The sequence below is a fragment of the Heteronotia binoei genome, chromosome 10 (assembly GCF_032191835.1).
Source record: "Heteronotia binoei isolate CCM8104 ecotype False Entrance Well chromosome 10, APGP_CSIRO_Hbin_v1, whole genome shotgun sequence".
NCBI classification, from domain to species: Eukaryota; Metazoa; Chordata; class Lepidosauria; order Squamata; family Gekkonidae; genus Heteronotia; species Heteronotia binoei.
Genome location: NC_083232.1, coordinates 49,090,887 through 49,113,485, shown reverse-complemented (window position 1 = coordinate 49,113,485; position 22,599 = coordinate 49,090,887). Strand labels below are relative to the sequence as shown.

Sequence of the window (22,599 nt, the reverse complement as noted above, 5' to 3'; positions counted from 1 at the left end):
CCAAGGGGAGCTGACACTTTGCTTCTTGGTTTCTGGTGCTGCATATATGGAATATTGCACTAACATTATAACAGTAAAGAAACATGCCTGTAAAATATCTCAATACAATGGGACTATTATACATATTGGCTGCCAGTAATTCATTTTGTAGAAGACTTGTAATTATTTGCCATAATCAAATTCATGTAGTTTGGATTATTTACTTCTTTAATCTCACTTTTGTATTCAAACACTCCTTCAAAGAATGCTTATAGTCACACTGGGGATTCTAATCCATAGTATTGATTCTGAATACTTATTCTTGGTAGATCAGCCGGGAGTAAATTGATGTGTATGTGACATTCAAAGAATCACTGTAATATCTCATGTTGCAATAATTCATTTCAGGATTATTCTTATGTATATGTATGTTTTCCTGTCTCATCAGTCAGTTACTCCTAGCTGAATATATATGGATTCATGCAGTTAAAGCCATATCAGGGTGACTTAAGTACTGTCAGTATTCATAGACATGTAGTCATCAAATGGCAAACCCATCCTTAGTGTTCCTATTCTCTAGAACAGAACTACTCTGGAATAAATGTGGAAAGTATCCGGCAGATACAGCAATGCCTATAAAATGGTTTGACAGCTTTCCCTGCCAAAATCAGATGGTGCAACACCACTCAGACGTTTATTTTATATCCAAGCATAAAGACATTGTGTTACATTTAGCAATAGTTCATCTTAAAACATACAAGCCTGTGACATTAAGCATGTATTTGGCATTCTACGCAACAGCAGTTCCTGTATCTGTGTATGAAAATGTCCTTGCCTTCCTGCATTTTGGGGGGAGGGGATTATTAATGCAGTTCTCCAAGCAGACAGTGTAGCAATTAGGACATGATACAGAGCACTGAGCCTTGTTCATTTCTAAGGGCTCTATGGCGGTTCGCCACATCTCCAACCTCTGTGCTTTATTTTAACTGAAACCCAAAGTTGTTGGGAGGGGGTGTTTCCAGTGTGATGATTGCCATGTTTTAATTACATTTAGGCAGCCATGTTTTCTCTTCTTTCCAAAGACAAACTGTCAACACAGAGAGATTTACCACTGACCAATGATGTTTTTTATGTAAATGTATTTGACTAAGTGCAGCAACTTCAGATTCTAATAGGGTCTTTCAGTTTCTTGACAGGTCTACAGTATTTATATATGACCAAGGTAAATTGGATATTTACAAAACTGCTCCATTATAGAGGAACAATTCTCCATGTGTAAATCATCATTTCTAATCATGGTAGTACTGGGCTCCCTTCCACCTTTGGCCTTCTTTGTTTTGCTTGATTTATATTTACAGGGACGTGTTTGAAATATGGTATTTTACCAAATAGTGCAGTGGTCTGGTAGTGCACGATAGCATAGAGATGTAAAGATCTCTTTGGTCTCTTCAGTCTCTTATTGTATAGGACTGGAGAATTCTTTAAAGGCACAATGTTCACAAATATGGTGTTGCTTAGATTTCACTTTGTCTCTTTAATTGTTCAAGCAGCCTGACAGGAGGAAATGGAAGGGAAATCTCCCTGCTGACTTTATTACCCCTCCCTTCTTGCACACACTTTGAAAATGAGTGCAAAAGGTCAGATGCCCCCTCTGTGTACAACTCACAAGCTGCTGACATCAGCAGTCACTCATGAGAGTTAGCTTTGTTTACTGATGGTGCTAATCTGAAGAGACACGTGAAGTGGTTTGCTTTGTGGAAGAGGGCAGAAGTGGCATGGTGCTGTGCAAACATTCTCACACAGTCTGAAAGGTCATTCACACAGAAAACAAGTGAAAGTCTTCATGTTGTATACAAAGTTCAGGGACTCTCAAGAACCCAAGGGCAATGGTCATAAAATAAGACTCAATAGCTGTCTTCATTGAGTAATTGTACAAACAGTGCAATTTGGACATGTAGCTGAGGAAATATCCTAGTAAGTGGACTAACTTTAGTCTCTGTTTTGCATTTTGTGTGTGGGGAAAAACACTGCATTATAAGCTGTGCATTTGCACTAGTGGGATATAAAACATTTTGTAGTAAAACCGTTAGGGGTGCCAACAGTAAGATTTAGAGTCATTTCTATGGCTTGAGTTAGACTTTTCAATATTGGAAATAAAGCAAATTGTATTAGGAACTCTGAGGACTGATTTCAATGGGAAACACATTTACACTTTCATACTTGTGCATATAGATCCCCAATTGTGATGAAATTTTCCAGCATTTTGCCCTCATCTAAGAGATCCTTTCTCTCAAATGTCAGACAGAAAGGGCAAAGCATCCCATTTCAGGTGGCAGAAAGTGTCATCAAGTTGCAGCCAACTTATGGCAACCCCATAGGATTTTCAAGGCAAGGCACAAGACACTCCTAACTTGTGTCTTCTGGTTTTGTTAAAAATAGGCCCCATAAGAGTTCATTTCTACAAGGATGGGAGGGGATTCCTGTATTTTTTCTAAACTAGGTTTTATCATTTTGGGGGAACGGAGAAGGTTTTGTATTAGAAACTACAGCTGCTTAGTATTTTTTCATGAAATGATAGGTGCTGAGATATCTCAGAACTTGAATCAACAGTTCTCTCATGTGTAATTAAATTATGTGTTTGTTTCTCATCCGTGACTTCTCAGAGCCAGTTTGGTGTAGTGGTTAAGTGTACAGACTCTTATCTGGGAGAACCAGGTTTGAATCCCCACTCCTCCGCTTGCACCTGCTAGCATGGCCTTGGGTCAGCCATAGCTCTGGCAGAGGTTGTCCTTGAAAGGGCAGCTGCTGTGAGAGCCCTCTCCAGCCCCACCCACCTCACAGGGTGTCTGTTGTGGGGGAGGAAGGTAAAGGAGATTGTGAGCCGCTCTGAGACTCTTTGGAGTGGAGGGCAGGATATAAATCCAATATCATCATCATCATCTCATCTGGTTTGTTATGTGTGCATCTTTACTGTTCAGGAGCAATGCTTTAGCTCCTGCTAGGGCCGGATTAACAATTAGGTCAAGTAGGCTCTGGCCTATGAGCCCCCATGCCTTTAGGCACCCCGAGATGGCTTTCCCCTCTGCTTGCAGCCATCCCAGCCTGCACACGCAGTCAGCAACTGAGCTGCTCTTTGCTCGACTTGCCTGGTGTGGCTGCTGCTGGCGTTGTCACCAAGTTTGCCTCTCTCTGCCTCTCCCCCACAGCTTAGTAGAAGGGGCTTTTAAGAAGGCTGCAGTGGGGTCCGTGGACAGTGGGCTGGGTGCTCAGGCTCTGAGAATTTGTGAGGGGCCCCCCACGATTTCGACTACCTAGGGGCCTCCACAGGATTTAATCCGGCACTGGCTCCTGCCAGTATACCCCCCCCCCCCCAGTCTGCAAAGCAGGTGAGCAGGAGTTAGCTAAAGCCTCTGTTTCTTCTGTCTGTTACAGTCTCTATAGCCTTGCCTATGTGCCAGTAAGTACAAGCAAAACATATGCCTATCATTTTACTCTATGTTGATATGACATTTCATCCCAGGTATCTGTGTAAGAATGTTACACTTTGCTTTGTGAATGTTGGCTTTATATTCAGTGAATACTCGGGAGTTTGGCTCAAACTTCCCTTACAGGTAGTCTAGTCCAAAGAACAGCTGCCTTTTTTTCCCACTTTCTAAATTCCAAGCTTTGGAGGGTAGCCAAATGGCTAATCTTATAGTAATGGATTCAGCCCAGAAAGACAAAAAAGACTCAAGGCAGGTCATAGTCAGAAAGCACATAAGCAATGGGGAGTACCACAGAATTTTCTAACTTTCTTTCCTCTTCTCTTCCAGGGGAATTTCCTTTGGGAGGGGTTTTGTGAGTTTTGGGGAGGTATAAGCTCTTTCCTTAAGAAGAGGGACGTTCTTTTGGAGTAGACATGTTGCAGGCTCAGAAGGAAATACAGGCATGTGGTCTAAAAAGAGATAGCTGGCAAGTTGGAAGAAGAAAATAAAACGGGATATGAGCAGAGCCTGAACAACCCGTCTTGAACTATTAACATATTTCTGCCTATCTCTTTAACATCATATGGAAACGTTTCAGATATAAGAAAAGATTTTTTTTAAATCTACATTTGATTTTCTTGCATTACTTATGGTTCTAGAGATTCCTACAAGCAATAAATTGTGGCCAAAGAAATGCAGCTTTATTCAGCTTTAACAAAGAGTAGCAGTGAAAATATCCCTCACCCACCCAAGTGAGCTTTTTAAGGAGAAAGAAAAGTCTACTTCATGAGGCTAGCAGTCTGTCCAGGAAACCAGGCTGGAGTTTCTCTACAGCTTAGAAGTTTGTCTTCTCCCTTGCGAGGCCTTTTCACTCCCCCACTGTCTTCTGTGCTTGAAGCTGTTCTCCCTCTACCATTCAAAGCTATCGTCTTCCAAAGCTGCCACTGAATCTGTCACCGAAGCCGTCACTGCCCTCTCTCCACAGTTGCCTGCTTCTTATCTACGCAGCTTTCCCATCCCAGGTGTTCTTCATTTACTATGCTGTGTAGGATTTAACCCCCTGCTGTCCTGGATTCTGCTGACTCATGGAGAATGGCTGTCTGGCTCACCACTGATCTAATTTCCACTACAATCCACCCCTTGGTGACCATACAACCTTCTACCATGCTTCTTCTCATTATTCACAGTCTTCAGTCATTCAAGAAGGGTCTTGAAGGCACTTTATTCTCAGAGAGAAAGGGAACAAAAACAAGTATTAATACTACTTCATTCTCTTTTCCTTAATTTCGCCACATCTAAGCATATTGGGGAAGCAGCATTAGTCACCATAACCCAATATGTGGCTCCTGGGCCTTTGCTGATAACTTCTCCTGCCTGGTTGGGTTTGTTTGGGTACACAACCCAAACCTTCTGCCCTGGGATAAGGTCTATATCTGTGGATCCAAACCCTCTATCTCTTCTTATAGTAGATTGCCCCAGGCCTGTTACCTCTTGTATATCAGGCATATGTATCTTTTCAAATATCAACTGGGCAACACGTTGACCTACCTTGCAGTTGAGATCATGTGGGCTGGTATTGTGCAGAATTACCCGTAGTTCTCCCTGATAGTCATGATCTACCACCCCTCCTGAGGCCCCTGAGGGCTAGTCCAGATCGTGGGGCAATCCGACCAGAAGTTCCAGGAAGGACTGTGACCCCAGTCCCCAAAGGAATGGCCATCTGTTCTCCCGCAGGTATAGTCACCTCCTTTGGTGTCACCAAATCTGACCCTGCACTATCAGGTGTGGCCCAAATAGGCAACACACCATATGAGTGGGTTTTCCACACTTTTAAGTGTGGCACTGGGTTGGACACTTTCAAACCTACCATCCTTTGGAGGGGTGTCTGGCCAGCTCCCAGGGGGCGATTATTCAATTCAAATTCTGCTTGTTCTCAAACAGTCCCCCATTTTCTTAGGGAGTGATCCGGAGTTAACTGCCATATTTTTTGTTTCTATAATCCATTCATCCTTTCTATTAATCCTGCTGCCCTAGGGTGGTGGGAATGTGAAATACCCACTGGATGTTCCATTCACAAGCCCAGTCCTGTACCTGTATTCCTCGAAAGTGACTGGCATTATCTGTTTGAATTGCTAGAGGTACTCCATACCTTGTGATAAGAAGATCCAAACCTTTGATGGTACTCTGTTGGGTGGATCTGGCACATGGGTAAGTCAACAGGTAGCCTGAGCAGGTATCAACCATTGTCAGCAAGTATTGCCATCTACCATGCTGTGGTAGAGGACCAACGTAGTCTGCTTGCCATATCTGTCATGGTGCTTTGCCTCTATGAGGCTGTCCCATAGGAACCTTTGAAAGAGGAACCTGCTTCAAAGAAGAACACAGTTCACATCCAGCAGTTACTGTATTAGCTGCATCTACTGAACAAGGAATACCTCACTGGAGTGCCCATTCCCTGGTAGCCTTGGCACCAAAATGCCCAGATTTTTCATGAGCCCATCGAGCAAGGATCAACAATTCATCGGACTGAACCTGAGTGGGTTCAGTGGCCCGCACATGAACCAATTGATCTACAGCTTGGCTATGCAATGCTTCAGGAGTGCCAGAAGCATGCCCATCAACATGTCTTACATACACGGATATACACAATAGTAGATCATCAATACGCTGCCATAACTCCTGTCCCCACAATGGGCGCTTATGAATGGTGAAACCCTCTTTTTTCCGTTTGGGAAACCAGGTTGTCAATCCTTTAAACACAGCCCAAGAATCTGTATACACCTACACTGCATCTTCCTGCTGTTCTACAGCTTGCTCTACAGCCATTAACACAGCCATTAACTCTGCATACTGGCTGGATATTCCTTTCTCAGCTCTAGTTAGTGTGAACTTTTGCTTGGGATTGAGTGCAGCTGCACGCCACACCCGTTCTCCCCCCCCCCCCATACGTGGCTGCACCATCTGTAAACCAGGTAGCCTCACAATCCACTTCTGTGTAAGGGGGAGCCTCTTTAACAGGTGATTCCTCAAGTATTTTAACATCTGTCATTTCCACACTCACTGGTGTGAGAGCCGACATCTGTTCCTGCAAAGTACTAACTCCTTGGGTACCAGGGCGAGCCCTCTCAGAGATATACCACTTCCATTTGACAATGGAGGACTGCTGTGCTCTGCCAACACGAGGACTGGCTGGCTCATCTTTTACCCAGTGCATGATAGGTATACTAGGCCTCATAACTACTGGTTCTTGGCTAGTGCATCTCTCAGTTTCTACTAAAGCCCAGTAGCATGCTAGCAATTGCCGCTCAAAAGGAGAGTAGTTAGCTGCGGCATCTGGCAGCCTCCGCAACCAGAAGCCTAAAGGCACACGTTTCCCTCCTTGTCCTTTTTGCCACAAACTCCACACAGCCACTTCTTGGTTAGCAGACACTTGTAGCTCAAATGGGAGCCCTTCTACAAAAGAACCTAGGGGCATCGCAGCTTCTACAGCAGCCTTTGTCTCTGCTAGAGCTGCCTGCTGACATTCCCCCCATTCAAATTGAGCTTTCTTTCTGGTTACCTGGTAAATAGGGCACAGAATCTGTGCAAGATGTAGTATATGTTGTCTCCAGAAACCCATCAGGCCAACGATCCACTAGGCTTCACTCTTAGAGGTAGGAGGCTGCAAGGCTGCTATCACATGTAGCACCTTCTCTGGTATATGCCTGACTGGTCCGGCCCATACCACCCCTAGGAACTGTCCCTGTATTTTCTTTGGGTTGATTTCCCATCCTTGAGAACGCATGTGATCCACCACAGTGGTCAGTCCTTGCTGCACCTCCTGCTCTGTAGGGCCTGAAATCATGACGTCATCAATATAATGTGCCATGAACAAAACAGGACTCAAAGTTACCTGGCTCATGTCTCTTGCTACCAGTCCATGGCATAGGGTGGGGCTATGCAGGTACCCTTGTGGTAGGACCTGAAATGTGCATTGCTGCCCATCCCGTGTGAAAGCAAACTGATCCTGAGAAGCCTTATCAATACCAATAAAAAAGAAAGCATTAGCCAAATCAATCACAGCATGCCACTCCCCAGCATTCTTTTCTATGTTCTCCAATAAAGTCACCATATCTGGTACAGCTACTGCCAATGGTGGAGCCTGTTTGTTCAGCTGGCGATAGTCCACAGTCATGCTCCAGCTTCCATCAGGCTTTTTCACTGGCCATACTGGAGAATTAAAAGGAGACACTGCTGGTCTTAGAATTCCCACTTCCAAGAGTCCCTTTATGGTCTCAGAGATTTCTTTATGCCCACCTGGCAAACAATATTGCTTTACATTTACTGGCTGCTTAGGTGGGTGTATATTCAAAGGAGTCCACTTAGCTCTCCCTGCTAAGATGGAGCGAATCCCGAAATGCAAACCTGCATACAGGGGTTTGAAACTCTCTTCCTCTAAGTAAATCAATACCAATAATGTACTCAGGAACCCGAGAAACCAATACAGTAGCCCAAAAGGGTGCAGACTTCCCCAGAGCTAGACATACTCGCACCTGCCTAGTACACTGTTCTCCATCCGCATAAGCATTAATGTATACTATGGGTCCTTTGTGCTTATCTGGGTTCCCATGAATAAGAGTTGCCTCTGCCCCTGTGTCCATCAAGGCCATTACACATTTACCGTTTTCGCAGACAGCTTACCACCACGGTCACGTTCCTATTCTCTCCGAAGCGTCCGTCCGATTTCCCACTGTCTGCACCAGAGTTACAGGAAGTGCCATGGCTTTTGCATAGCAAATGTAAACTGGGCTTTAGCGGTTTACGTTTGCTACGCAAAAGCCGCGGCACTTCCTGTAACTTTGACACAGATAGTGGGAAATCCAACGGATGCTGCGGAGAAAACAGGAACATGACCGCGTGGTAAGCTGTGTGCGAAAACGGTAATTGTGTGTTTCCCTTAGACCAATGTATTGTTAGAGGTATATGTGGGTGCCAGTCTCCAGGAATGTCTGTCTTCATTAGTCTTCTCACTGGAGCCTTGCCACATCCCTAATCCAAAGGTATGGGTATGTCCCACCCCTCTGCTATCTTGGAAGAGGATGGATAATATAAGTCCCCCTCCTCAGGGGGAGCAGTTGGAGTTACCCCTCTTACCTGAGCTCCTTTGGCTTGTGTTACCTTTCCTTTCTGTTCCTGGGTAGCACACTTCTGTTTCCACATCTGGAACAAGTCAGGTGTTGGAAGGCCATCTATCTTTTTTGGTACTCCTTCTCTGAGAAGCTCAACAAACATCTGCCTTCGGGTTACTTTTGGCTTCTTACTCTCCTGCCATTCCTTTTTCTCTCCTGTGGCAGCCTGTGTCCTAGGTTTGTTTTCCCCTGGAACATCCCCCAACTGACCCAAAAGTATAACCACATCCCGCACTGCTCGTCCTTGAGCAGGTCCTAGCAAAGCTAACAGAGCACCATGCAGCCTGGGTGAGGTTCCTCTAATTAACCATGCTCTCATGCCAGTTGTGAGAGGCATGGTGTCAGGATCTGGGAAGTTGGGGATATAGATTCCAGTTTGCATTGCCATTCCTCTGTGCTGCTGCCTCACCAATGGTATACCAGGGTGGCAAATTCTCTACCCAATCCATGGGGGCAGGGTACCTTTGTCTTACCCCCATACAAACCCAATCAAAAAGGGGCTGTGCTTGGCCATTAGCTTCCCTCAAGTACCCATTGATGAGGATGTCATTGGACAGGGAACCCAATTTCAACAATTCCTGGGGGCTCATATGCATACCTGTGCAGCCTTGGTCCCAGAATCTCACTAGGCATTGACTCCAAAGCTCTCTAGGTTGCTGCTTAGCACTTTTGGCAATTTCAGTTAATTCCTGCTGACTGAAATCCCTCGCAGTACAAGTAACCTGTGCTTGTCCCCCGCAAAGGACCTTTTGCTTTGTTAGTAACCAAAGGTCTCACCTGCACTTCATTATCTCCACTTCCTTCCCCCTCTGTCCACTCTTCCTCACTGGAATCCCATGAGTCAGCAGAATCCCAGCTTCCAGAGGCATTGAGTGTTCTGACCTTGTGGGGTGTTTTTTCTTCTCCAGGTGTCGTCTTACCTTAGCAATATAGACAGCCATCATACCAGCCTGTTCTTCAGCAGCATGCCTACTCTCTTTTGCCTTCTTAAGAGCTTCCTGCAAAATCAACTGCTACTCCTTTAAGGCACTTATCTCCTCTGCCTGCTCCTGCACTTGCTTCCAGGACTCTTCTAATAACTCCTAGACCCTTCTGAGTGCAGTTAGAAGTAGCCAACCTATTTTACCACATTCCTCTACTTTTCCTTCTCCTCCTTCTTTCCCCACCTTTATTTTCCTTAGACATTTCTTTATAGCCCTGGGCGTGGGGCCTCCTGCCTTCTCTAGCAGAGTCCCACTTAGTAGGTAAGGCCACTTGGTTTAATATATGTGCAGCTGGTGCCCATGCACTTGTACAGGACCATCCTAGAATACAACTTTGCACATGGTCTGCATTCCTCTGTCCCCATATTGCTTCAGAAATCCTGCTCACAGCACCAACTGCATTACCCATGGTTCTAGAGATTCCTACAAGCAATAAATTATGGCCAAAGAAATGCAGCTTTATTCAGCTTTGACAAAGAGTAACAGTGAAAATATCCCTCACCCACCCAAGTGAGCTTTATAAGGAGAAAGAAAAGTATGCTTCACAAGGCTAGCAGTCTGTCCAGGAAACCAGGCTGGAGTGCAGGGTTTCTCCACAGCTTGCACACAGCTTAGAAGTTTGTCTTCTCCCTTGTGAGGCCTTTTCACTCCCCCACTGTCTTCTATGCTTAAAGCTGTTCTCCCTCTGCCATTCAAAGCCACCATCTTCCAAAGCTGCTGCTGAATCTGTCACCGAAGCCGCAACTGAAGCCATCACCACCCCCTCTCCACAGTTGCCTCCACCCTCTCTGCACAGCTCTCCCATCCCAGGTGTTCTTCATTTACAATGCTGTGCAGGATTTAACCCCCTACAGTCCTGGATTCTGCTGACTCATGGAAAAGGACTGTATGGTTCACCACTATTCTAATTTCCACTACAGATGCCATTCAACTGTATGATTTTATTTGGTATAACCAGTGGTTGATTATAAAACTATAAAAAATTCCTTTTCCCTGAAATTGGAGTTATTTGGACCAATTCCCCACTAGCCTTACCCCACTCTCACTCTCCTCTTCTCTATGGGGCTTCCATCGGATTTCGCACAAGCTGCCCCAGGGCTGCAACTTGCTTCACCTCTTTCACGTAGCAAGCTAAAACCAGTTTTTGGAGGATCTTGCTTGCTGCGTGAAAGAAGCAGAGCAAGTTGCAGCCTCGAGGCAACTTGTGTGAAATCCGATGGAAGCCCCATGGAGAAGAAGAGAGTGAGAGTGGGGTAAGGCTAGTGGGGAATCACTTGGTCTTTCCAACTACATACAAAGCCTAACTTGACTCATTTTGCCAAGAGAGAAAAAGGGACAGCCTGCCTAGTTGGGAATCTAAGTGAGAATTCCAAAGATTTCTCTCTCTATGGTGGTTAGGAGACCACTGCTAGATTGACTACCAGACTGTGATGCTTCAACTTGCCTGCTGGTGGCATGGACAATATATTCTATTTTTACAACAGGATATTTGGTTTAAAATTGCTGAACTTCTTAAAAGGGCTAGCTGACTAAATTTCCAGTGATAAAAATGTTCCTGTGGGGCCTTTTTACCACACACCCCACCCTTTGTAAACAGGTGATTGATGTTATGAAAAGTGACAGATCTGTGTGGCCATGTACATACAGTATCAATCCATGGCACTCAATCCATGCCACCCCTGCTTCAACAAGCACAGAGATGCATATTTCCTTTACACTAACTTGAAAATCTGACATTACTTCAATGACTATATATGGTTAAATGAGCTTTATTGGGACAGAATGGTGGTTGTTTGCAAGAAATTACAAGGAGATTGATTCCACTGGTTTCCTTCATCAGCCCCACAATGAATCAATTCCATTTCTCAGTGAAGAAAAATACTATCACTGAGCAGAACTGGAAAACTAGTGCAGGTTTTTCACTTACATTAAAGACTGAGCTGCTCTAGATATGCAAATGCCAGTTCACTTTCTCAAACCCTATGTTAATCTTATCTATACATAATGCAGGGTGCTTATTATTTATAGATGACAAGAGGGCTTCTTCCTATCATATTGAGTAGAATATTTCCTGGGAAAAGAGATAGTAACAACCAGTATGACGGAATGGGCATTTAAGCATAATCCAGAACAGAAATAAAATGTTTCTGTTCCTTATCCATCTGTTCTTGGCAGCAAATTTAAAGCAGAATTTGAGTAATAAAATAAGTTGCCTTTATTTCTTCCTTTTTAAAAGGTTCAGTAGTACTCTTTGGGTTCAAGAGGTAGCTGTGTCTTTTATTCCAAACAGTGATTTATGGCATCTCTATGATATAGAGCCCCATCATTGCCTCCTCACATGGAATGCAAGGGTAGTCTTTGGCACTGAAAGGACACCCAGCAAGGGATTGGGGCGGGGGGGAGCACCAGGGAAGCTTTAGGCATTTGTTGAGGCATTGTGTGTTTTGACTTTGGTGGGATGCAGCCAGCCTTGACCCAGGGAGGGGACATGTTCTCTTTGGAGTCTAGCCCACCTGTGGGATTTACTACCAAGTATGGGTGCCCAACAGTTGCAGCCCTGCTCAAGCACTGGAGTCACCTTGTACAGGGTGGGAATCCACTTCTAAAACAGCTTGACCATCCTGCCACATATTGCTGCCCCATGCAAAGCATGGTAGAGTTGCAGCCGACTTTTCATAATGTGCACACAAACACACGTTGCCAATGATTACAGCTTGCAGTGGGCTCTGCAGACATTCTGTACACTCAGTATGTTCCCCCATATTATAAGAGCATGTGACTCCCATTTTTCATGGTGGCTATAACACAGCAGAGAATCCCCTAGTGTTCCACAATATGGAAAATGGGGCTTTGCAGCTGCTTGTCAGTTTCAAAAAAAGTATTGTCAATATCAACATTGGGTTCCCTCCCCCTTTGCTTATGTTCCATTCTGTTTCCTTTCATTCCATGAGCTAACACTAAAATGCATGCACAAAACCTGAACCACAAGGGTTTAAATGGAATGAACTTTCTGGATGCTACTGTGCAACTGTAATAGGGCAATTGCGTAACTTTTTTTTTTTTTAAAGATGGACACCACCTCCATATGTCACAAGTGACATTCCACCCCAATTTAGAAAAGTGCATTTTTAAAATTGCAGCTGCAGAATAAATACACCAGAGGGAAAAGAATTGTGCATAAGGCAGGGCCAGACTCCAAAGTCAAGCTTAAAGGTTTACTGCTCAGAAAATCTGCAGTAAGATGTGTGTGCATAATGGGCCTTGCTCCTCTTTGGCCTGCAATCCATTTCTAAAGCAAGAGAGGAGAGAGTTGGAGGAATTCATAAAGTACTGTCAAGTCACAGCTAACTTATGGTGACCCCTTGGGGTTTTCAAGGCAAGAGACCTTGTAGAGGTGGTTTGTCAATGCCTTCCTCTGCATAGTAACCCTGGAATTCCTGGGTGGCCTCCCAACCAAATACTCACCAGAGCCAACCCTGCTTAGCTTCTACAATCTGATGAGATCAATCTAGTCTGGGCCATCCAGGTAAGGGCAGAAGGGGTTCTCTATGTGAGAAAAGTGCTATCCTATAGGATGACAAAGCCCTGCTTCATCAAAAGCATCATCTCTTTATCTGTTTCATTGATTGCTGGGCAGCTTCTCAAGTTAGCATTGTGTGCTAATACTTCAATTAACTGTAAATTAGCTTTGCACTTACTTCAAAGAAACTGAGCATGTGTTTTCTGGTTCCTTGGTTATGGTCAAAGACAATAATATTTATTTTAGTTATTTTTTAAAAAAAATGACTAGTCCTTGTTTCCCTTTTTAAATTGCATGATGCCAAGTTCTATGCTACAACGTTGTATGATAAAATAATACATGTGATGAAGGATAATTCTTGCAATGTGCAGTTAGTGAAATCTTTGATGTAAAAATTTGGCAAGGGGTTAGACTAGATGACCCTGGGGGTACCTTCCAACTCTATGATTCTATGATTGCTAATGATTCCAAGTTATTAAACTCTACATTTATTACAAGCTGATGTAATGTTGGCAAAAAGATTGTGTTCTGTTATTGGGTGGTTTTTTTTTTACACAAGTAGAAAATACCACCATTATTTTTGCTGTGGTTGTATAAAGAGCACACTGACATAACCTCATCCAGCACCAGAAGGTATGCTTGAGAGCTGAGAGTCTGCACAACTCAACAGTCTTGCAACAAACATCCCTGCTAATTAGAGCACCATGGGTTTGCAGCTGCCTCCACCTGCCAAACAGTTTGGATGCTTCTGTGTAGCCTGAGGTTGTGGTACCCATACAGTGGCACTAGAAGCCGTAAGCCAAATATGTTTGTGGATTGCACAAATTTTGCCTCATTTTACCAGATTTAAGGACCTCAAGATGTGTCAGCTTTTTAACTTGATATGATTTATGCTTTTAGACATTATTGCGAAGAAGTGAAGAATAATACAAGGAGGAACTGACTGTTGACAGCCAAGCATACTCTGTCACTTCTAATTCCAGCATAATGATTATGTTTTATATTTCAGATCTGAGTGATCAACTTGTGGAAGTGGTTGGTTTGGAGGGAGCCATGGAGATGGGTCAGATATACACAGGACTGAAAAGTGCTGGGAGACGTCTTGCTCAGTGTGCATCTGTTGTCATTAGGTAGGAACTTTATTGCATACTGCAGGTGTGAAGACATGCGTTTCATGACCAAATTAAGCAAGGCCTTTGGCATTCCTTTTGTAACTTAACTTACTTGTAGTATGGTACTTCCAGTAAATGTGAACCTAGGAATGAAATTTGGTATACATGTTTAGGGTTCAGTTTTACATTTCAAGTCTAGATACTATTTTAGCATCTGCATCTATTTCCAAAAGGGGAATAAAAATATATAAAACACAATAATTTGGATACAGTGACTCCCTTGCAATAAAGGAAGAGTCTTCTGTTAACAGAGAATGTTTTCTTTTGATGGATGACATCTCATTTAACAAAATGGAGTCATTGGTTCTTGCCCACCGCTGAGCAATGTCACTGAAAGTGATTGGGATGGTTATGAAAAGTATGTGTCTGTTTGAGACAATATTCTGCATGTTGAGTACAGATGCCAACCTGACTCCCTTGAAGGCAGCTAGCTAGCAAGGTGCAATAGTTAAGAGTGCTGAAATGGGAGACCCTATTCAAATCCCTACCCAGTCATAAAGATACCTGGGTGACTTTGGTCAAACTGTGTACTAGCTTACCTATCTCATCTTCCACAAGAAGACAAAGTGTGGAGAAGAAAGGAATGTTGTATACCACTTTGGGCTTCCATTTATGAGAAAACAATTAAATAAATGACTAAAATACCATCATTAAGGTTGATATGCATAAGATCAGAACACAATTGTACATTTCATGATCAAATCAAGTGAAACCTCTGCGCTTGTTGTCAAGAATACTAGATGTGAACAAGGCCACATTATGCTCTACTGCTGTGCAATTTTTAATTTTTTTTTAATGGCAACCTGAATAGCAGATACTTGCTTCAAGGACCATATTTTTCTGTTGCCCCATTATGGTACTACTGAAATTTAAAGCTTCAGATTTGAGGCACCTGATGAGTATATGGGCATAAGATGTTATATATTTTTGCTATTGTTAGCAACACTAAATGATGCTGTTTAGATGTGAAATAGAATGCTGGTATTTAAATAGGCAATAGAATGCTGGTATTTAGTGAAATAGAATGCTGGTATTTAATAGGCACTGGCTGCTTATTGCATACCAGGTTCGTTTCAAAGTGCTGGTTATTACCTTTAAGCCCCTATATGGCCAGGGTTCTTACCTTTAAGGCCCTATATGGCTTTCCTTAGGGACCGCCTTTCCCCATATGTTCCCCAGAGAGCACTTCAGTCTGGATCACAAAATCTGCTGTTAATCCCCGGCCCTAAGGAGGCCAGGCTCATGACAACTAGAGCCAGGGCTTTCTCTGTAGTGGCCCCCTGCTGGTGGAACAAGTTGCCTGAAGAAGTTAGGGCCCTGTGAGAGCTCATACAGTTCTGCAGGGCCTGTAAGATGGCACTCTTCCACCAGGCATTTGCAAACTAGATTGTCAGCCACTACAATCCTCAGGGAATGTCTGGACCACCTCTTGCAAGCCACCCTGAAGCAGCAGTGGAAGGGAACACCTAAGATCTGTTAACAGAGAACATAATTTTGAATTTAAGATCATAGCATCAAAATGTTAAATTTTTATGTCTTAAACGGTTTTATGGCTTTTATGTTTTTATATGTTTTATACTCATGCATATGCATGAGCATGTAAGCCACCCTGAGCCTGCCTCGGCGGGGAGGGCAGGATATAAATGGAATTAAATAAATAAATAAACAAACAAACAAACAAACAAACAAACTACAATAAATAAAAATGTAACACTAGTATTGCTGTAATCTCACTTATAGTTTGTCCTATCTTCCCACCCAAGTCTATCCATGCAACCTCGTGGTTGACTTTGGATATGGTAAAATCAGCATATGTTGTGTTCACCATGTAGTAAACTGATCACATGATTATTTTGATGGAGGCCTGCAAATTATGAGTCAGCATGTCATTTTTCAACCTATTTTGGAATGTTTTAAAGGACTTACTAGTTCACGTTATGAAGACCTGTTGAAATATGTGGATGACCAGTTCACTATATGGCTAGTTGACTAACATTGACTTCATGTATCAAAAAAAGAGCTAAAACTGGTTTTGTCAGTACACATTCTGTTTAGAAAAGTATTTTAATTAAAGTGGGGAGCAGTTTTGTATATCAGTCATACATATTATTGGGTTTGTAGGAGGAGGTGACTCCTAAAAGATATGCGAGGGGGGGGATTCCGTCAGTTCATAAAGCACACTTTATTTTTTCCAGACAATGTCATTATTTTATTGCTTTCCCTAGGACCAGCAAATCTCTGCCTATGCAGATTGATGGGGAACCATGGATGCAGACACCTTGTACAGTAAGTGTGCCATAAACTGTGTATGAAGCAAAGCTGTATAAAATGGAATCTCCTCAGACATGTGTTGTATCAGTGCTGATTCTGTGAGTAAAGAACTGAACTGTAGTTCTTAGGTCTTATGACTACATTTAAGTATATATCTGACAATGCAGTATGACTTACAGAATTGCAATGCAGTATGACTTACAGCTGAATGAGTGACTTACTTTGTATGAACTCCGTATGTGTGTTTTCTGTGTTAACCTTTCTAAAGATAATGTACTTGCATCATTTGGCTATTTCTGGCTTAGTAGAAAGACTTAATCAGGCACTGACAGAATAATCAAAGTAATTTCATCATGATGCAAAGGTGAGTGGGAAAAGTTTCTCTCTCACACACACACACTTGTACTCATTTGAGAAGAACTTGTCTTATCCAGAACTCTCTTGTCCAGAACTCTAAAGGACATCAGGAAGTTTATCACATGCTTAAACAGAAGAAGCAGCTTCCTGCATGTAAATATATGTATAGAAGCCACATCTAGTAAATTGACCAGAAAAACATTTACATGTGTGGGAGCTCTGAGCATTCTTCAGGGCTGTAATATGAGAAGGAGCGCTTGAATCCAGTTGATTTTCTTACAAGAATGTATAGCTTAGAGAGAAAGTAGAATCCTCCTTCAGGCCATTCCATGTCAGGAAAAATAGTGCATAAGAAGGCAGCAGAAGCCTGTTCTTCCCATGCTCTGTAGTCCTGGCCTAAATTGGGACCCTGTGTACTTAAGTACTGAATTCTCAGCAAGGACTTCACAGCTGAAGTCTGACTAAAAGTCTCTGTAGAGACCAAGTATAAATGTTAACATGGATGTTGGTAGACCCATAGGTAGCATAGCTGAAGTGTGCCCAATGGGATGGGGCTAGGATTTAGTCTTAGGCAGAATGCCTTGCAATAGAACAATAGTTAAATAATTACTATACAAACTCATATTGATGTTAATTTTTTAAAAACTTAATCTAATTTGCATATATGAGACCTGCCACACTGCTGTGAAGTTGGCCATTATTTCTGTGTTCGCCACAACATTGTGCATAAATTATTTTTGTTTACCTATGCATAATGTTTCTTAATTTCACAACAGAGCTTTATTTTGTTTAACTGACAATGCAATTTACTGCATGTGTGCTTTCTGCACCTTAGACAACTATGCTGAGATGTAATGCACCTATCCTTCCAGTTTAATAAAAGAATTAGTTGTGACTAATTGCCAATTAATTTGTAATAGTTTAAGTGATGGGGGATGGGAGAAACAATTGCACCTCCTAATTAAAATTTAAAATATTCTAAAGTGTCATTTTAGGTGTCTGTGGAATACATAATTTCCATCTTGGTTCTGTGCTGGATCCTGTAACAACCCCAAGCTTGACAGCTCTATTAATTTAAAGGCTCAGCAATACTTATTAGTACAAAACATGAAAAAATGCCATTAATCATTTATTTTAATTTTGCGGCTCTGTCATTTTCTCAGTATGTTTAAAAATTATGATGACACTGCCATGTTTTTCCAACCTACCTGTGTGAAAGGGAAGCGGATCACACTACTTAGGACTGATAGTAGAGTATATTATTAGAGCTTAATTAATGCCAAACTAATTAGATTTAATTTCAGTTGGTGCAATGATCCTGCTAAGAAACTATCACATAAATCTATATTTGATATTGTTCGGTTGAATCACAGGACATGGTCATAAAACACAAGCTGAAAGAGAGATGTTAATGTGATTTAAGAATTATTGTAAATTCTTCAAAGGTTTGGTCTGCACCTAAGACTTTATCATTGACCTGTTGAGACCTTAAAATTATGGCTCTTTGCCGTATAAAGGGCCCACTCTTACATTTGAGGATCATTTAAATATATAGATGTCTTGAATTTTTCTGTGTCGTGTTCACAGCAGTCCCTCAAACCATTATTTTTCTCTTTAGTCATCTATTCAGTGGCTCTTCTTGGTGACCATATGGAAAAATTGTATTCTCATTGGCATCAGTGCCAAGATGTTCAAAGTATGCAATGGTGGGACTCTGTTATAACTGCCAATTTGAGCATACCACATATCTGTGTACCCACAGTGTACACAGATTGGGACTGTGCTTTCTATCCCACCCACATGTATATATGTTCAGCAAAATGTCAGCATAAATCATCATAAATGTCTAAGTGATGATTTCTATAATGATTTCATAAGTCATCATAAACATCAGCATAAGACATCAGCTGGATATTAAGAAAACCTTTTTTACAGTAAGAGTTAAATGGTGGAATCGGCTACCTAGAGAGGTGGTGGACTCCCACTCACAGGCAGTCTTTAAGCAGTGGCTTGACAAACATTAGTCAGGGATGCTCTAGACTGATTGAACAGGGGTTGGACTAGATGGACTATATGTATGGCCCCTTCCAACTCTGTGATTCTATTATTCTAAATTGTATATGGGAATAGTATATGGGTGTTTTCCATATTGCTGGGATCAAAGAATATCCAGTTGTGTGCACGGAGCCCAAACACACACAGTATGCTGTGTTAATGAGGTTAATGGCAGAATGCAAAATTCCAACTATGCATGCTGCCTGTACATACATATCATGTTTACAAGACTTTAATAACTTGTTGCAGTAGCCAGAGATGACATAGCTCACTATGTTAATGATAGAATTTGTGTTTTATCTCTAGATTTTGTCAGTTTGTGCAACTATTTGGTTTTTAATTGGAATTGTCATGTAAGCTCAATTCAGACATAACACCAAACTATGGTTAACCAAGTTTAATTTGATGCCTCATTGACAAACTATGGTTTTTAAATTAGCCACCAAACTAGAAGCAAAAATGGTGGTTTGAATTGTTTTTAAGCCATCATTTGTTATTTGATTTGATGTCTGATTTGACAAACTATAGTTATAACCACTACATTAAAGACTGGATCGCTGATCCAATGGAAAAAGAAAGCAGATCAGTTGTTGTAATCCTAGTTTTTTTGTACATTGGTCTTGTTGCACCTAAAAGATTAAAAATGTGTGTATTTGGGGCATAAGCTTTCGTGAGAGGCCACTTCATCAGATGCATGAGAAGTTATATTCGTTTGGCAGAGGCACACTCACACAGTCATACAAATGGAACAGGGGGGGGGTCATAAGGGGGCCAAAAGGCCAAGCTTTCCAAGACATAGATATATTAAATTACATTACAGAATACAGATGAAAACAAGATCCAGTCAAAGGTATCCAGTTTGATGGGATCAGAGAGGGCGCTCCTAGAAATATTAAGTTTGTAGCTCATTGCTGAATCTCTTGTGAAGAAACATGTTGTCATTTGTCCTTTGTATTCAAAGTATTAACCTTAATGAAATATGTAGAATGTCTAAGAAATTCAGTTTGATACTCATTATAGCATCCTAAAGTACAACATTAGATGATACCACAGACATCTAATAGTGTAATCATGCATATAAGTCTATAGATGTGGTGCAGGTGTCGCTCCACTGAAGAATAAACTGATATTCCAGAAAATTAAAGCCACTTATCCTGTTGAGGGTTTTATATTTTTATCATATTTGATTCTAAAGTAAATTTCCACCCCAAGAAGCAGCCTATTCTCTATTTTAATGAGCCTTTACACTTGGTATACTCTTTTTTGTTTCATTACTATTAGTGAATGACAAGTGAAGGATATTCATTTTAGTTTTAAAATGTCAGGTATGCACTTTAAGAGATATATTTTTGCCGTTTTTAATGAGGAGGTGTTTCTTTTTGAAAGGAATACTCATTTGTGATGTGGATACTATGCAGATGACAACTGATATTTAATAAGTGATGGTTCTTGTATTAGTCGTAGTTCACTAAAGAAAATGTCTCAGATAGCTTTTGAAAAACTATTAGCGTCACTAGCCCAAAGGCAAGATGTGACCTTTTTATTACATAATGAGAATCATTTATTATCTTACAATGTATCTTAAAGTCACAGACAAAATGCCACTTTGATAATTGCTTTCAATTAGCTTTGAGCATAGCATACATTCATAAAATGTCTTCTCTAATTTAGACTTGAATTAGAGAAAATTGGAGGCATAATCTACGTTAAGGTTGTCTCATTTAAGGTGATTTCTAGTTTTATATCAAAGAAATCAAAATGGGTAGCTATAAAGCAGTCTTTCATAGTGTTTTAAACAGGTCTTTCAATATTTGATTTGATTCTGCTATCAATTAATTAACAAATTAGAACGCCACTTCGTCATTCTTGACCTTTTTAGTACGCTAGCTTTTGACTTTAGTTCTTAATGGTTATTTTGAAATTAAGCATTGAAGTTCATGTTAAGAGCAATGAGCAATGCGATTAGGAGAAATATAAATAAGGCATGTTACTATAATAAAAGCGTCTGATTTAATACTCAGTGTATTACCAAGTTCATTATCTTGCTGATCCATTGACAGTAAACCACAAGTAGAAACAGTTTCTATTCCCCAATGTGCTGTCTAGGGGACAGGATTGACTCAATAAGTTACATGGGGAGAAAAAAAATCACAACTAGCAATGGGAGAACACATCTGGGAGTGCAGGCATTACCCTACTATGCAACAGCATTGTTCTGGGAAACCATGATCATCAGTAGGCATACTCAGCCTTCTGTGCCATTTACAATTTCTTGGATTGTATAAATGATTTAATACTGATAACAGCAGTATCAAAATGTCCTTGACTTACAACCATGCAGATCACAACTATATAATCAAATCACGTTTTGTTGATACTTGTGAAACATTACTTTTTACACAGGAACTTCCATTTTATTATAATTATATATATAGTATTAAGGCTGCATTTGTACTGTATTTACACCAAAAGGAATCCTAGTGTTTTCTTCAAAGTATGCTGACAAGAAAAAGAGAGATTGTCTTGCATTCACATATGTTACAAGTATGTACAGTGAGTTTTAAAAAGACTTCAGTGAATAACTTTTGGGGGGCAGGGGGAACCTTCCATTCAAAGTTATCTTTTTTGGGGGGAAATATGTTATATGAACTATTTTTTATACTTTGATATTTTAAATGATGAATTTCATAGAACATAGTTTAATGCTCTCATTTTACAAAACATTTAAAAGCTTATAAGCTATCATTCACACTGTAAGCACCTCAAGAAATAACTTTATTTTTTCTCTCACCAGATAAAAGTAACCCACAAGAATCAAGTTCCTATACTGATGGGACCACCTCCAAAAACTGGCCTATTCTCTTCCATCATTAAAAAAACAAGGACCCACAGCAAAGAATAAGCTTCTGTAGTTAAATGCACAGAAAATCAAATTAGCAAGTATTAGGAATATGTATACTGAAAATCTTTCAAGGGTTTTAAAATGTTCTCTTCCTGCATAATCATGGAATCTGGAATAACAGTTTCTGTGACTGAGCTAATATAAAATGATGCTATTAGAATAATTTATTGCCACAGTTTCGTAGGCATTTTGCATGAAGAAAGCTCATGTTTGCATAAAGTGATAAAGCATATTTTTGTTGCATGCATTACCATTACTACCATTTATAGGATAACTATGTTGTAGAATGGAAAAATGCAATACTATTGGAAATGTGATTTTCATGGGACATTTTCCTCAACCTGCTTACTTCAGATCAGTCTTTCTGCTCCAGGCCTATTCCTTAAAAAGCAGCATAAGGCTTACACAGCTTTGGTTTGATTCCTTTTCTGCTAAATGCTGATGAATAACTAACACTCCATCCAAGTGGTATCCAGCTGCCTCTCTTATACCTAACTCTTCTTATCCATGTATATCTGATTTAACATTTTAAGCCCCGAAATGTGAAAGATTTTTTTTTTAACTTTGTTCTCTTGGGATTTGATAAGAAGACATATCTACAAGGAAATAAGTCTCACTGCACACAGGTTTAGTACTGTGCTGTTTGATTTGGAACTAGGATGGGCACAAACCAGCAGACAAACGAAAATTCATCACAAATGTTGACTAGTTTGTGGCCCATGAAACAA

General features: G+C 41.1%; 1 protein-coding gene across 3 annotated transcripts in view; it reads left to right on the top strand.

Annotated features, from left to right (window-relative positions):
* Window positions 1-22,360, top strand: part of DGKB (diacylglycerol kinase beta) — a 475,459-nt gene extending 453,099 nt beyond the window's left edge. For all 3 annotated transcript variants that reach the window (XM_060248589.1, XM_060248588.1, XM_060248587.1), the window contains 3 exons: window positions 14,124-14,244; window positions 16,512-16,572; window positions 21,764-22,360. In XM_060248589.1, coding sequence (XP_060104572.1) covers window positions 14,124-14,244; window positions 16,512-16,572; window positions 21,764-21,871 — 290 coding nt within the window. In that variant the 3' untranslated portion in view covers window positions 21,872-22,360. The remainder of the gene's footprint in view (window positions 1-14,123; window positions 14,245-16,511; window positions 16,573-21,763) is intronic.
* Window positions 22,361-22,599: the final 239 nt, after the last annotated feature.